The sequence below is a fragment of the Aspergillus uvarum genome (assembly GCF_003184745.1).
Source record: "Aspergillus uvarum CBS 121591 unplaced genomic scaffold BO82scaffold_3, whole genome shotgun sequence".
Lineage (NCBI taxonomy): Eukaryota > Fungi > Ascomycota > Eurotiomycetes > Eurotiales > Aspergillaceae > Aspergillus > Aspergillus uvarum.
The window spans coordinates 160,981-175,734 of NW_020291300.1; the positions used below are offsets into that span (position 1 = coordinate 160,981).

General features: G+C 53.7%; 5 protein-coding genes across 5 annotated transcripts; 3 read left to right on the plus strand and 2 right to left on the minus strand.

Annotated features, from left to right (window-relative positions):
• Nucleotides 1–462: 462 nt before the first annotated feature.
• On the plus strand, nucleotides 463–2,762 carry BO82DRAFT_86805 (putative aldehyde dehydrogenase). The gene is made up of 5 exons (XM_025641611.1): nucleotides 463–629; nucleotides 689–908; nucleotides 983–1,433; nucleotides 1,555–2,260; nucleotides 2,361–2,762. Exons 2-5 carry the CDS (start codon nucleotides 863–865, stop codon nucleotides 2,643–2,645), a joined length of 1,488 nt encoding a protein of 495 aa, XP_025496617.1. The 5' UTR covers nucleotides 463–629; nucleotides 689–862; the 3' UTR covers nucleotides 2,646–2,762.
• Nucleotides 2,763–6,777: 4,015 nt separating this feature from the next.
• On the plus strand, nucleotides 6,778–8,110 carry BO82DRAFT_360730 (uncharacterized protein; the record flags this gene model as incomplete). Its single annotated transcript, XM_025636785.1, has 4 exons — nucleotides 6,778–6,829; nucleotides 6,874–6,968; nucleotides 7,027–7,235; nucleotides 7,291–8,110. 4 exons carry the CDS (start codon nucleotides 6,778–6,780, stop codon nucleotides 8,108–8,110), a joined length of 1,176 nt encoding a protein of 391 aa, XP_025496618.1.
• Nucleotides 8,111–8,938: 828 nt separating this feature from the next.
• BO82DRAFT_350143 (uncharacterized protein) lies at nucleotides 8,939–9,398 on the minus strand. The gene has a single exon (XM_025634067.1). The coding sequence runs from the start codon at nucleotides 9,179–9,181 to the stop codon at nucleotides 8,969–8,971; it is 213 nt and encodes a 70-aa protein (XP_025496619.1). The 5' UTR covers nucleotides 9,182–9,398; the 3' UTR covers nucleotides 8,939–8,968.
• A 1,219-nt stretch (nucleotides 9,399–10,617) lies between these two features.
• On the plus strand, nucleotides 10,618–11,777 carry BO82DRAFT_300263 (SMP-30/gluconolactonase/LRE family protein; the record flags this gene model as incomplete). The annotated part of the gene is made up of 2 exons (XM_025632049.1): nucleotides 10,618–11,383; nucleotides 11,483–11,777. The coding sequence occupies exons 1-2, from the start codon at nucleotides 10,629–10,631 to the stop codon at nucleotides 11,775–11,777; spliced, it is 1,050 nt and encodes a 349-aa protein (XP_025496620.1). The 5' UTR covers nucleotides 10,618–10,628.
• A 543-nt stretch (nucleotides 11,778–12,320) lies between these two features.
• On the minus strand, nucleotides 12,321–13,645 carry BO82DRAFT_300265 (pectate lyase family protein). Its single transcript, XM_025632050.1, has 3 exons — nucleotides 13,464–13,645; nucleotides 13,093–13,405; nucleotides 12,321–13,032 (listed from the first exon to the last, which is right to left on the minus strand). Exons 1-3 carry the CDS (start codon nucleotides 13,566–13,568, stop codon nucleotides 12,482–12,484), a joined length of 969 nt encoding a protein of 322 aa, XP_025496621.1. The 5' UTR covers nucleotides 13,569–13,645; the 3' UTR covers nucleotides 12,321–12,481.
• Between the last annotated feature and the right edge of the window lie 1,109 nt (nucleotides 13,646–14,754).

Genomic DNA, 14,754 nt, shown 5'->3' on the forward strand with positions numbered 1-14,754 from the left:
TGATGGGCCCAAATCACTCCGACAATTCTGTCTTCCCTCAAATGAGGATCGACTCTGAGGACAACCCATGTCCGACCCGCATAGTGATCTGGTCAGAAGAGGAGTTGGATTGGCTCTTCGTGCAATATGCCCCTTGGTAAACGGTCAGATGACAATCTCGGTCCAGGGTGGACGGTAAGCTGACCGACTTTCGGGATAGAGGTTCACCATGCTAGGATGGGCAGTGCTTTGGGGGGGCCGTGCAAGAACTTGGGCAGTCAATTGCCGCATCTTTCAGCAGACAATTGTGAACTGGTACGGTGGTGGATGTACGTGATGATGGGATGCTGTGCGACCCCGTTGCAATTTCAATATGACGACATGCGGCATTTCGACCATCAGAACAGAGACTGGGGGCACACTCAATTTAGCTAGGCTTAGGCGGAGGATTGCAGCTCTGACAGGATCATCTAGGTGGCTGAAACTGTTGACGCAGAAGCCAATCCAGGAAACTCGTACTTGTCCGGCTTATGCCACTTTGCAAGAACGAGGGGTCCAGTGAGTGATGTTGATGCGCCATCCTGCTAAGTCAGAGAGTCTCACAAGTGCGCTGTCGGGCATATCAGTCATCAGCATAAGCCGGATCGGCAGTGAGTTTCCAGTTATCAAAGACGAAGCTGACATTTACTTATCTCTCTGCTCGGATCAGTTGTTCCCCGCATCTCCCGGCCGGAACACATTCCGAGGTGCGGAATGCCCACGGAATCGGTGCGGGGCAGCCTTATGCTCCATCGTTGCCATGCTATAAGATAACTATATCCTCCAGCACCACAGCTTGCATCGAGTCTGCTTCGGATACTTTCTCTGTTACAACTCAAGCACAATGGCCTCCATCACACTCACCGGCTCCAAAGGTCGTCAAATCGAAGGTACCGCCGATATATCCCTATCCCACAATTAACTCACATCGTCGACATGCCCATCTGACAGGAACCCCCTCCAGTCCCAACCACCCTCTTCATCAACAACGAATTCACCCCCGCAACCAACAATGCCACTCTGGCCGTCGAGAATCCCACCACCGGTGAGACTCTCGCAGATGTTTCCGCGGCTAGCCCGGAGGACATCGACCGCGCAGTCAAGGCAGCGACGGCAGCCTTCCCCGCATGGAAAGCCACCCCGGGGCCCGAGCGCGCCGCACTGCTCCACAAACTGGCGGATCTGATCGAACGAGACGCAGAGGAATTTGCATCTATTGAGGCGCTGGAGGGCGGCATTCTGTACACCGACAGTTTAGGTCTGAATGTGCCACAGGCCGTGTCGACTATTCGGTATTACGCTGGGTGGGCGGACAAGATTGACGGCAAAACGCTGCATATCCCGGGGGGCGTGGGCTATACCTTCCGCGAGCCCTTGGGGGTCTGTGCGGCCATTGTGCCTTGGAATGGGCCACTGTATGTGTGATGATCTTCTTCACGGCATTGCTGGCCATTCGTCACTACCCTGACCTCATCCAATCCCCTTTCCCCTTCACGCCCCCGAAACCTGAAATCACATACTAAAAACCTGCTCCAGAATGATAACAGCCTGGAAACTCGCCCCCGCCCTCGCCACCGGCAACACCCTTATCATCAAACCCTCCGAACTGACCCCTCTCAACGCCCTCAAGCTCGCCCAACTGATCCGCGAGGCCGGATTGCCCGCGGGCGTGGTCAACATCGTGCCCGGCGACGGCCCCTCCGCCGGGGCCGCCCTCTCCCACCACCCGAACATCCGCAAACTTTCCTTCACCGGCTCCACCGCCGCGGGTCGCGCAATCCTCCGCGCCTCCGCCGCCAGCAACCTCAAGCAAGTCTCGCTGGAACTCGGCGGCAAGGGCCCAAGCCTCGTCTTCGCGGACTGCGACCTGGCCAACGCCCTCCTCTGGACGCGCATCGGTATCACCGCCAACAACGGGCAGATCTGCGCCGCCGGGTCGCGCATCTACGTCCAGCGGCCCATCTACGAGCAGTTCCTCGAGGCGTACGCGCAGGCCGCGGCGGAGAACCAACCCGTCACTGGCAACCCGCTGGAGGAGACGACCACCAAGGGGCCTGTGGCGAGTAAGGCGCAGTTCGAGAAGATCCTCGGGTACATTGCCGAGGGGAAGAGCTCGGGGCGGCGGTTGTTGTTCGGTGGCGAGCAGATCGGGGATAAAGGGTATTTCGTGCAAAACACGGCGTTCGCGGATGTCGGGCAGACGGATAAAATCATGCAGGAGGAGATCTTTGGGCCGGTTGCGGTATGTTCTGTCACTTGTCCTGACCTTCCTTTTCATTTTTGTCGCCTGTATGGTTTTCATAATCTGTGTGTTGTGACTGAATCTAACATGGTGAGAACAGAGCATCGCCCCCTTCGACACGGAGGAAGACGCTATCCGCCTGGCTAACGATTCCCTGCACGGACTGAGCGCGGCGGTGTTCACCAATGACATCAACTGCGCGCATCGGGTCACCGCCGCCCTGGAGACGGGCCAGGTCACGGTCAACGCATGGTCGCTGCTGAGCGCCAACGCCCCGTTCGGTGGCGTCAAGGAGAGTGGGTTCGGTCGGGACATGGGCGAGGAGGCGTTGGACTGTTGGACCACCGTTAAGTCGGTCAAGTACAGCATTGCGCCGAGGTTGTAGTTCTTATTTACCTGTGTTATGAATCTAGCCATGCAAGCTGCACAAAAACAATCAAGATAACTGACTGTGTGAACTCCTTCCTCAGCTTCCCATACTAGTCATACTATTGGCATCGGGTGGTCGACATATATGAGCTATGAATGTCGCTTCGAGACTGGATGCTTAGGGTTCTTCGAGTATGGTTCGTGACATGCACACTCCTTGGTCACCTAAGTTAAAACTCAGAACTCGGTGCATTGACTTCAAAGCAAGCAATACATAAACTATTCTGGCGCAGAAGTCCAACTTGTAAAGTCCCTCTCGCTAATAAGATATAGTTATTCGGGCTATTTTTCCGATATCTTGGCCTTCATTTAACCAAATACATTCCTCACCAAGCTATAACCCAGCTGGTCAGGGAGTGTATGTGAGTAGGTAGACTTGGGACAAAAGTGATGGTCGATAAATACTCATAATGCCACGGTCGATGCCAATAATAAGGCACTGAAAAGATAATGGAACCAAATCTCAAAATGACTAGATGACGGGTCAACCACATCATGAAGGTCTTATATTGTTCATCACTGTACTCTCCTGCACAGGGGAAACTCAGCTCCATGCACCGCCACAAGCAAGCAAACTGTACCAGCCACAACATGGCTGATGAGTCATAACCAGGTTAGTTGAAGAAGCAACGTTCACAATTCTTCCTTTGGCTAGAAACTATACCTGCAGCTATAGGCTTCTTCCCTCTCGGATCTATCTTCCCCGACAGATCTATATTAATCCCAATATCCCGAGCTTCTCTGCACTCCTTCAGGTCTGAAGCTGCAGCATCAACCGGGTAACATTCAAGCCAACACCCCACGAATACAGATGATTGGATCAACTATAAGACAATGAATTTCTGCCCTGTATTCAAACCACAATACTAACCTCAAATGACTAACCCAGATAGAAGCAATAGCCCCCCTCTTGGACCTTACCCACCCCACGCCTCGTATCCGAACACGCCGCATTCCACCAACCACCCCCTCCAACCCCGTCAGTCCCCTCTGCACCGAACCCTGAACTACTCATACATACTACCTAGCTCAGCAAACACTATTCCAGAAAGTTCATTGAGGCTCTTGCGCCGGAAAACCTCCGGAAAACCTACACCCACCTTGATACTCCTTTTTCTTCACGAGGTCGGAGATCCACCCGAATCCTTCAGCACGGAGCAAAGGATGAATATGGTCATTGGCCGGTAATCCTTCTCCGGTATTCCTTCTCCGAACAAAGCCCGAGCCGTTGTCTTGCTTTCGATTCGAATAAGGTTCTGGGAAGTACATAGCCTCAGAGACGGTGTGTAGATAGCTTCTGGAAAGGTTCGTGGGGTACATTGGAAGTCCCGCGTATTGTATACTGCGCATACTGCGCACAGCGGATTGTGCATGTTTAGTCAGCAGCAGTGCATGCATTAGTCAACAAACTAGTCGAGTCATTCTTCAAAACATCCATAACCACAAGTACGTGTTGGCAAGACTGACAAGACTGCTGATCCCTGCAGCACATGCATACACAAAACAGCGCACTGCCTGAGTTATTATTATCAATCTTAAAGAAACCTGTGAGCGCTGATCCCGTATCCACCTTGGAAGAACAACATCCACTACCCGTGGATCATAACCTCGCTCATTAAGATGGAGATCCCGCACAGCGCAGTGCATTATGCCCAGTCTTCTGCGCATGAACTTCAATTCAAACGTGTCTCAAGTATAGTATGCAAGTCTGGTGCATCCATATACACCGTCTATAAACCTCATCTTGGCAATCGCTCGTTGCCATCTGAACGGGAATCATTTGGCGAATCCACCAAGGTAGGCAAAGAGCCTCGGGAACCTGAACGCGGTGTGGGGCGGGGGTTGGGGTAAGTCGGGACGGACGCGCCTCACTGGCCACTGGCATGACAGCAGGATTCTTATAATGTTAACCTCAAGGTTAATTGTTAGCCAATCGATCGATGGGCATCAGATAAACCCTTCTGTTCGTCGAATATACCCGACTGGTAAAGATGGGTTGATCAGATTGCGACGACAAGGATGCCGCCAAGCCATGTCTCGGTTTTTTGGCAAGGACATGGTGACTCAGTCCTTGGGGTGTCAAGATGGTTTTGAATGTGGGAAGTATGGGCTGACCTCTACTGGGTCGCTATGCGACATCGGATCAGTGATGAATCGTGTTGTTTTGTTCTACTTTGGTGGGTGCACTAAGGGGCAAGAGAATCGATAAGACCACTGCAAGCAGCATAAGCAGTAGCGAAGTATAAGTACAGTCCACCCTTCTCGAGATCAACTGATGCAATGCGCGGTGGGAGGGAGAGCTTTCAGCCGACGGGCTTCATTGGAAGCGATAAGATCTTGTGCACGCCATCGATGCGATGCGCCGCTTAGCAACAGAGTTGCAGCAGCGCCACGGTCAGCATCCCTGCATAACCTTGGAATGGCCAGGCATCAGGGCGGCCTCGGACGTAGAATACCCATTCGACCGCGACACCGACCGACACGAGCAACCTCAATCTAATTTGACCCGAGCAAGCAAGGCCGGGAGGAATTTGAGTTTGCATCCTTCCAGCTCGTGCAGTCTGGATGATTTGATGTCGGGATGCCGCCGTGGGGGTTATATGAGTCTGCTTCAAGCTATATGACTCGTGTGATAAGGAATGGAAGCTGAAAGCTGGAACCTCGAAACCTGGGACCTACACTACCTTAGACTATGGGCTGGCAGCCATACATAGGCCGGGTACCTTAAATTACACCTGTAGGTCACTACACTCAGTATTTGCCTCCCGGTGGACAACCTATCGGATACTAGCTTGGCGCTAGACCCGCTCCGGTCGAGCCCCGAGGGCCCTAATTCCGGTCTCCGATATCGATCCGACCTCCTTCTTTTCTCTCCTTCTCCGTCCCCCGGATGACTTTGTAGTCTGATTCATCCGATTCTGCGGCTGTTGTAGACGACTCAAGAAAGGGCAACAAGAGACGCAACATCAGACTGGTACTGTATCACCCAGTGTGTCGTTGGGTTTGGATCCAAGATACGAACTTGCGACATGTTTCGGGAAACAACAATAAACACAATTGCGGGATGCGGGAAAGAATTTTCTTGGTCTCATTTTAAGTTTGCCGGCCCAAAGGCAAACCGCGGAAAGCGTTTCAAAGATAGAGTGCCTCCATTCTGCCCAAATGATGTCAAGGCTGTTTAATCATGCCTGCCTTGACAACCTGGCAGGCTGGCAAGCTGGGTCAGGACTCAGGAGTCCTCCCCCTGAAAGTCGGCACTTGCGGGATTTCCTGGGGTTGCCACTCCTGAATTTGGGCGCTCGTTCGAGGTCAGCGGAATACTTGAAAACCAATTCTTGAAATGTGCACTCTTCCACTTGCTATTGATTTGTATAGATGATAAAAGCAGCCCTATGAGTGCACACACACCAAAGAAAAAAAAAAGGTTTCTAACTTTTTTTCTAAATATGCCGATCGCTGCCATCTCAGCAGGTGCAAGGGCACACAGTGTCTCCTCGAGGGCGGCCTCTTGGATCGATCGCCGCGATCGGCCGAAGGAACCACGTGTGCACTGGAGTAGTGCCCTCCCAATACGGACATTGTCCATGCGCGACATTGTGCGTTTCGAGGTTCACGGGTGGGCCGTGGACGCCGTAGCCCTGGGTCTGGCTTCACCATTGGCGCCCGTATGAATTTCCACCAATTCTTATCAGTTAGACGGTCCCTTGTCTCTCGAGTCATTTTAGAGGGGGCTTGTCCCCAGTCGCCTCTCTTCTCTCTTCCTTCCCCCCCTCAATTGTTTAATCCATCGCAATGATAAACTTTGCGATAGCCACCTGAAGAATTGGTTGACCCGCCGATGTGGCGTCAGGCCCGTTGACTATTTTCGCTGGATCGAGGCAACCCCGAACGAGACCAACCCACGAACCCAAGTGTCAGACCCGAAGGGAGGAACAAAAGGGAGACGACAGCCCTACGGTCCCTGGCTGACACTCACTTAATCTTCCTGAACACTGAGCAGCCAGATGACTCGGATATTGAGGGAGGTCGAAACTTAAACCGCCTTCGCTTTCAGGCTCCCCACCAGCCCCTCGGACTCGGACGCCAGGATGACGTCCAGTGCGAACACCTGGGTGTGGTTCGCAGTGGTGCTGCTGATCAGTATGCTACAATACTCCGATGCGTCTGTGCAATGGTTTTAACAGACAGGATAGCACTCATGCGATTTGTCTCCCGTGCCTTGCAAGTGGGTTCCATCCGTAACCTGCAGATCGAGGACTATGTGATGCTGGTGACAGTGGTACGTATCTGCTCGTCGTGCAACAATAAAGCACAAGCACTCACCATGACAACCCTAGATTCTCTACATACTACTCACGGTCTTCCTCATACTTGTCGCCCAGCATGGAACCAACGAAATCCCCATGAACCAGGTCGACACTATCGACCCCGCCACCATTCCCGATCGCATTCTGGGCAGCAAGATGGTCATCGTGGTGGAACAGATGTGGTTGGGGACAATCTGGGGGTGCAAGGCGTGTCTGCTGCTGCTGTACTCGACCATGACGTGAGACCCGCCCTCACCCAAACCTACTTTTTGCCACAAACTAACCCCATCCCAGCAAGGGCCTGACGCAGCACAAATGGGTCAAAGGCATCAGCCTCTTCTGCGCGGTGTGCTTCCTGCTGATCGAGATCCTCTTCTTCGGGGGCTGGTGCCACCCGTTCTCCGCGTACTGGAGCGTGCCCCCGAAGAGCGTGCAGTGCTCGGTGTACCGCAACCACCTCATTCTGTCGCTGGCGCTCAACGTGGCCACGGACCTGATGATCATGGCGATCCCGCTGCCGCTGCTGATCAAGGCCAAACTCAACCTGACGAAGAAGCTGACGCTGCTGGGGGTGTTCTCGCTGGGGGCGTTCGTCATCCTCTGCTCGATCCTGTCGAAGTACTACTCGATCTCGCAGCCGTACGGCGACGAGTGGGTGGACTGGTACGTGCGCGAGGCCGCCACGGCGATAATCGTGGCCAACCTGCCCCAAACTTGGACGCTGTTCCGACGCATGTTCAACCTGAAGGGGTTCCTGCACCACTCCTCGTACGACCGCAGCAGCCGCACGCGCAGCCGCAAGACGAGCAAGTTCACCAGCCGCTTCGACAGCTCCACCATCCACCTGTCGCGCTTCCGCAACCACGGCGACAAGTCCCAGCTGCGCTCCACCATCGACCGCACCGAGTCCGGGGAGCGCATCCACGACACCCGCCTGGAGATCTGGGAGCAACGCCAGTTCCACGTCACCAACGAGGCCGAGGAGGAGGCCACGCGCCACAGCCCCAGCCTGAGCGAGAGCAGCAGCGCCCGCAGCATCGACTTCGAGGCCGCCGCCAGTTTCCCCGTGCCCCACGTCAAGACGACGGTCACGACCACCACGACGCCGATGTAATTTTCTTTCTTATCCGTGATCGGAACAGGACCAATCACCGGGTTAATCACACTCCTTAGTCATTTCCTTTACCTATACAATTTATTCTATATATGACGCTTGGTATTTCGATAGAAGGATTCGATAGATGAACTAGAACCACTAATTCGGGTGCGAACAAGTCTCCGCACGCTACGTGTTTCAGTCACAGCAAATAGAGTGGGCGATGGCTAAATATCACTAATCTTAGCGAGACTAAACGAACAAACTACGTACTGTACTCCTGCTTTGAAATCACCCCCATAATCTATCTCAAGCCGAAGGGGGGTGCTTCTTATCCCGCTAGTCACTAGCTAGCTGAGTTAGCGGCAAGGACCGTTCGCCGTTCGCCGTAGTTCGCCATCCGCACAAACACCCAGATTCAAGAGCAGAAACTTCCAGTTCTTATCCCCCGAGCATTTCCTTCGCAGTGGTATGCAATAAGAATCGCATTCTCTCACTCAAGAATAAATCTTTCAGAGTCTTCCTAACAAACACTTCAAGCACCAAACATCCTTCGCAGAAAACAAAACCAAAGCGCAGCTTCCCAGTCCAGTGTCCAGTGTCCAGTGTCCAGACCCAAACCCACAACGCCACTTCCACTAAAAGCTGACAGGGGGGATACGCTAAGCGACACCTAGCACTAGACAAGAATTCCATTCCTGGCTCCTTGATACCTACGGTACCTTTTTTTGTTAGTCTGCCCTAAGCTCATATCACATGATAACGATATGCGGGTGCATTGCCCCAAAGGAAAGTAATTTCCGGCCACGCATCCACGGCTTATGGTGGGGAGATAACTCGCGTGGAGGGGGGGTGAGCAGGACTTGTATGCGCTAGCTACCTTTGCCGGTCGCTGGCTGATACACTGGCGTAGTGCTTGTATTGCTCTAAGCGATGGGGGTGCAGCGGTGCGCGAGAGGGGTTCTGCTCCGCTACTACTTGAGGGCTATCCCGCTTCTTTGAGGAGGGACTATAGGTGTTATGATGGGTGGGCTTTTGGTGTTGCTCGGTAGTATACACTCCACGGTCGGGACTTGAGCTCTGGGCCATGGGAATGGGTATTGTGAGGTTTGTTTAGATGGTTCTTTGCTCACTGTCTCTTTCCACTCATTCTTCGATTTATTTTGTCAACAGGAAGCGAAAGGGGAAAGGTGCGCATTTTATTGCTTTTCTTTTTTTTTTCTTTCTTTTTCTTTCTCTTCTTTTCTTTTTGTGATGATATCATTCACCATAACCCAGCCGTTATTCACCGCTGCGCAGTCGACTGGAGATGTCATGCGTCGTGGATCAAGGTTCTCCCCCCTGTGTGATCTGATAAGATCGGATGCGTTCGATAGTACCTACTTTTGGAAAACTATGCAAGGCCATGAAGTGAAGTAGCCTACAGTCACAGTGCAAGTATAGGCAGTGAAGAGTGAGCGCTCGCGAGTAAACGTCGCTATCCCCACTCGGGAAACATGCTGTGCATTTTTCCCTATTCAGTTTTCCTGATCATTTTTTCTTTTCCACCACTCTAGAAAATATGGGCATATAGATATGTCCATCCGGGGAGAGTTTCAACCTGAGCTCCAGACACAGCACACGTCCTTATGAGCTAGACAGGATCTCTGAACGGACTCAAAACTATGTACATGGCATGGCTAAGTATTCTTCTGTCTCTCCCTGTGCTTCGAACTAGTAGTACATGTACTGACCAGAGATGCTGATGTGTTACGAACACGATCTATTGGATCTCAGTGCCATGTGTGTACATCGTGATCTATATAGCACGAATGTTGTACGGAGATCTATTGTAGATGGTAAACATGCAGAATGTAGATTACGAACGAGTGGTATGTAGAAAACTATGAGATCAGAAGGCGAAAGTTCAAATATGACAGCAATGCTTATTCTTGCTAGTGAAACGGCTAAGTTGATCGGGTTCTGCAGTGGGGAGTGCAATGGGGGCCGAAACTGATTATCGCCCTCGGAATAGGACTTCCGAGCTACCCCAGATATCCCTCAAGGAGCTGTGTGATGCATGTCAGCCGATGACATTCTACTCCCGCTGTACCTCTGAGATTTCCCAGGTAGACGAGAGTGGTGACACAAGGAGATCATTCCTCGTAGGGTAGAAGTTATCACAAACACTCCCAAATCCAGATCAATCTTGTTACGCCGACAATCCCGCACCGGGGAAACCTCGGTGAGACAACGAGCCATCGATCGGCGATCCTCCCACGAAGTGGCCGCCGGCCACATACGCATCCCAACCCTAATCAATCTTGACCCGTAACGGATGCTCCAAAGCGGCCCGAAACAGGCAATGCAGGACACAGCGGGGTGCCGTGGCCCCGGTGGTACAGTACAGTACTTGCAGATAACCTTGTCCAACGCATCCCGCCCCTTACATCGCGCCTCACCCACATGGACCGCGTCAAAGATAAATAAAGCAAGGGCTGGCACCACCTCCTCCCTCTCCGCAACCACCAACACCACCACCACCACAATCACAAAAATGACCTCCACTGCAGTCACCCCAACCCCCACCCCATCCTGGACAGGGTCCCTCCCCTCAGCCTTCGAAGTCCACAACCCGGACTTCCTCAACCTCACCGGCCACCACCCCACCCTGTCCATCCTCACCACAAACCACAACACCACCACCGCCTTTGCCCACGAAGCCCCCATCTACATCTCCAAAACCCGAACCCTATACATGACAAGCAACATCCTCACCGACCCAGCCACCAACACCAGCACAATCCAAATCTCCAAGCTCGCCCTCGATGACCCTGCACCCCTCACCGCCCAACTCATCACCCCCTCCCCAGCTATCCCCAACCCCAACGGCGGAACCGCTTTCAACGAGAACGCAATCCTCTTCTGCGGCCAGGGAGACGCGACCCACCCGGCAGGCCTCTATACCCTCTCCCTCGACAACGAAAACTACACCAGCAGCTCCCTCCTCACCACTTTTTATTCAAGGGAGTACAACTCCCCCAACGATGTAGCCATCCACCCCGCCGACGGGAGCATCTGGTTCACCGACCCGGATTACGCCTACATCCAGGGTCTGCATCCCAACCAGCCCCAGCTCCCGAACCAGGTATACCGGTACAACCCTGCCACGCACGCGGTCCGCGTCGTCGCGGATGGGTTCGACAAACCCAACGGGATTAGCTTTGCCCCGGGCGGGAGGACGGTGTATGTGACTGATACGGGGTCGGCGCTGGGGAACGGGACGGTGGATTTGACGCGGGCGGCGACGATGTATGCTCCCCCCTCCCCACTTTATTCACCCGCAACCGGGCGGGTTATGGTGGATATCTACCCTATTGGGGCGATGCTAACTCCCTGATGCTAACGCAGATACGCATTCGACGTCACCACGATCCACGGGGAGCCGTTCCTGACGAATCGGCGGGTGTTTGCGATGGCGGATGAGGGCGTGCCGGATGGGATCAAGGTGGATCAGCGGGGCAATGTGTATGCCGGGTGTGGGGATGGGGTCAATGTTTGGTCGGCGGGCGGGGTGTTGTTGGGGAAGATTCGCGTGGAGGGTGGGGTGGCCAATTTTGTGTTTGGGGAGGCCGGGGAGATGTTTTTGATGGGGGAGACGAGGGTTTGGGGGGTTAGGTTGGATGGGGGGGTTAAGGGGGCTTAGGGGTGGCCAGTGGTTTAGGGTGGGTTGGTGTATATAGGGCTTTTGGGGAGGGTGTGCGGTGTTTTCTTGAAGGGGGGAAGGAACGAGTTGTGGTGGTGATCGGTTGGAGGGACTGGTGTACCTATTCTATTATACCCACCACTCTGGTACGCCCATTATCTTGTAGGTAATATACACTGATGGACTCACCTCAATGCAAGGCACCTCAATGCAAGGGGTGGTCTATTGGATATCCAGTCACAGGATATCTCCCGTCATGACAGGTCACTCGGATGGCATGTTGCAGCAAGCGGTACCTGAAACACACCAACATTAACAGTACCCCGACATCTTCACAACCGCAAGTACACCCAACTCAGGGCCTCAATTGCCGAAGATTAGACGAACCATGCGGGACAGCTGGTCCGAGCGGGGTGCCAGTGGGGCCCGAACAAGCCCTTGGCGAGGCCATGGCAGTTTCACATTGTCCGGATCGAGCTCCCTTGGCGCCAGCGGTGACGACTACATCTACCTTTCTACACGAGAGAACGAGGAACCAAGAATCACCAATACCAACTCAATTGGATAAAAGAAAAAGATCCTGAAGAATCAGGACCCGTGAGGAAATTAAAGAATGACAAACCACCACCACTATCCGCTACCCCCAAACTAACCCCGATCATCATCCCGGCAAGGCTAAGCTAAGCTAAGCTAAGCTAACAAGCTTAGAAAGTAAGAGTCTGCCCGGCAGTACCCACAACAGCGCTCTTAACCTTGCTCGAGCCGAGCAGGGTGTAGCTGTACGGCACGGAGGTCAGAGTGCCCTGGTCGGCGGCGTTCTCGCCATCGCCGAAGTCGTTGTCGTTGGCGACGGCGTAGCCGCTGTCGGTTGAGTAGAGGGGCTTCTTGGAGCCGCTGAAGACGTTGGACTCGACCAGCAGCTGGGCGCCGTCGCGGGTGTTGATGCCGTCGCTGACGTCGAGGTAGTAGCTGTTGTAGATGTGGCCGGTGCCGAAGCGGAAGGAGGGCCCGCGCGAGTTGATGTTGTACCAGTAGTTGTTGGCGAAGGTCACGGTCAGGTGGCCGGTATCCTCGTCGGAGTTGCTGTCCGAGTGGCCCACCAACGAGGCCTTCCAGTGGTCGTGGAGGAAGGTGTTCGAGATGGTCACGTAGTCGGAACCGTGGGTGACGTCGATCAGACCGTCGTAGTAGTCCTTGTCGTGGTCGCGGTCGGAGGAGACGTCGCAGTGGTCGATCCAGACGTTGTTGGAGTATTCTGCATATGGCCGTCAGCTTCGAGGTTTGTATTTGGAGGGAGCATAGGGCAGGCACGTACGAACACCGATGGCATCGCCATTGTCGGCCAACACCTTCTTCACACCCAGGTTGCGGATGATCACGTTCTCCTTCTTCTTGACCAGCAGGCCGAATCCCTCCAGGATGGCGTTGGCGTCCTTGCCGATGATCGAGGTGTTGCTGCCCACCTTGACCTGGTCGGCCGTCTTGCTGATGGTGCCGCTGACATACACCACCTTCTTGTCGTCGCTGCTGACCGCCGAAGTGAAGGCCGCGTACGAGGAGACGGTCGTCGTGGTGCCGCCGGATCCACCGGTGGTGCCGCCGTTCAGGCTGGCGTAGCCGAAAGCACTCTTTACAGGGGAGTAGCCATGTTAGTGTTGCACAGGTTGAAGGGGAGGAACAACATACGTCGCTGACAGTGGCACGCTTAGCGTGGGTGGTGGCAGTAGGAGCAGCCAGGGCCTGTCCAGACAGGAGGCCGGCCACTGCAATGATCCACTTGAAGTTAGTCATTGTGTAGAATGGAAGGAGAGCAAAAGACTATAGTTGGAATAAATGGAAGGAAGAGAAGAGAAGGTGAGAAGGGTGAGTTGGGTGATGGATTGTCAGGACAGCTGGGATGGAAGACAATGTCTTTATAGCTTGTGGGGATCGATGCTGGTGGTGGCATGTTCACCTTCCAAGCGCCCTCATTAAACGGGTATACATCATCAGGAGGTCGACCCAAGACTTGGCTGGACCCTCATCGCCATAGGTGGAAGGACTATCTCCTCTGGAGCATCAACTAAGGCGTTCAAGCTCTTGCATGGCAACTGTCGGTAGTGACCCCCGCCAAGCTTGTCGGTCGGTATTCTGGCTGAGACGGAGGGGACACCGCTTCATCTAGGGTTTTGCGGAAGAAGCGGAGTTTCGACACATGCCAAGCCTACATGCGCGCATATCCGGGGGGTTGAGCTGGCAAGTAGCTCTGAGCTCCAGGAGAACTTCCACAAATGGAGCAGGAGGGCGTTTCAGGACGGGGTTGCCAAGAGCGCGGATGTTTGACTCCATCGTGGCTGTGCTGCGCTGCTTGTCGGCTCGTCTTGGCACGGCTGGAACCACTGGGGGTTCTTGACACCTTCACGGATGCTATATCTGATGCTTTTAATGTACTTGTACTTGGATGCTGTGTCGAGGCCCAGTCCAGGATTGTGAATTTACCCAGCCGATGTAGGTCGAGGGTATTCGTCTTGCTTGGCGCAGACCTCCTGACGATTGATCACAGAATTATCCTGAGAATATGCTAACTGTTGGAATTGGCTCCGCATTCCGTGCTCTACAGTACACGTGGTCTGCGACCTGGTCCGAGATTGATGGCTCTTTGGCGGAAAATTGGACGCTTCAGGTCTTCTTGTGTCGTTGACGGTGTCGATCTCCGTGTTGTGGCGGGATGGGATGAAGAAATGCAGGAGTACCTACACCCACATCAGATACCTCGTCGGAGAATTGGACTGTGCAGATGCTGTCTGCATCCGAATTCGATTGCTAAGCATTCTATTTACAAGTCATTGTTAGCGTCTAGCAACCAAGCATCTTGCAAATGATCAAGGACTGCCGAGCTTCTCACCTTGATCATTGCTAACTCTTGTGTTATGGCGACCAGAGTGTCGAAATTAGAGCAGGATCATGCATGATCGGGTGGCCATATCCGCTCCACATG

What these genes read in the sequence shown, in the direction of transcription:
- BO82DRAFT_86805 (XM_025641611.1), top strand. Translation starts at nt 863, where the DNA reads ATGGCCTCCATCACACTCACCGGCTCCAAAGGTCGTCAAATCGAAG. An exon ending in CAAAGGTCGTCAAATCGAAG is followed by an intron (nt 909 to 982) that starts GTACCGCCGATA and finishes AACCCCCTCCAG; the next exon opens with TCCCAACCACCCTCTTCATC. An exon ending in AGATCTTTGGGCCGGTTGCG is followed by an intron (nt 2,261 to 2,360) that starts GTATGTTCTGTC and finishes TGGTGAGAACAG; the next exon opens with AGCATCGCCCCCTTCGACAC.
- BO82DRAFT_350143 (XM_025634067.1), bottom strand. Translation starts at nt 9,181, where the DNA reads ATGGCCCAGAGCTCAAGTCCCGACCGTGGAGTGTATACTACCGAGCAA.
- BO82DRAFT_300265 (XM_025632050.1), bottom strand. Translation starts at nt 13,568, where the DNA reads ATGACTAACTTCAAGTGGATCATTGCAGTGGCCGGCCTCCTGTCTGGA. An exon ending in AGCGTGCCACTGTCAGCGAC is followed by an intron (nt 13,406 to 13,463) that starts GTATGTTGTTCC and finishes TCCCCTGTAAAG; the next exon opens with AGTGCTTTCGGCTACGCCAG. An exon ending in TGGCGATGCCATCGGTGTTC is followed by an intron (nt 13,033 to 13,092) that starts GTACGTGCCTGC and finishes GGCCATATGCAG; the next exon opens with AATACTCCAACAACGTCTGG.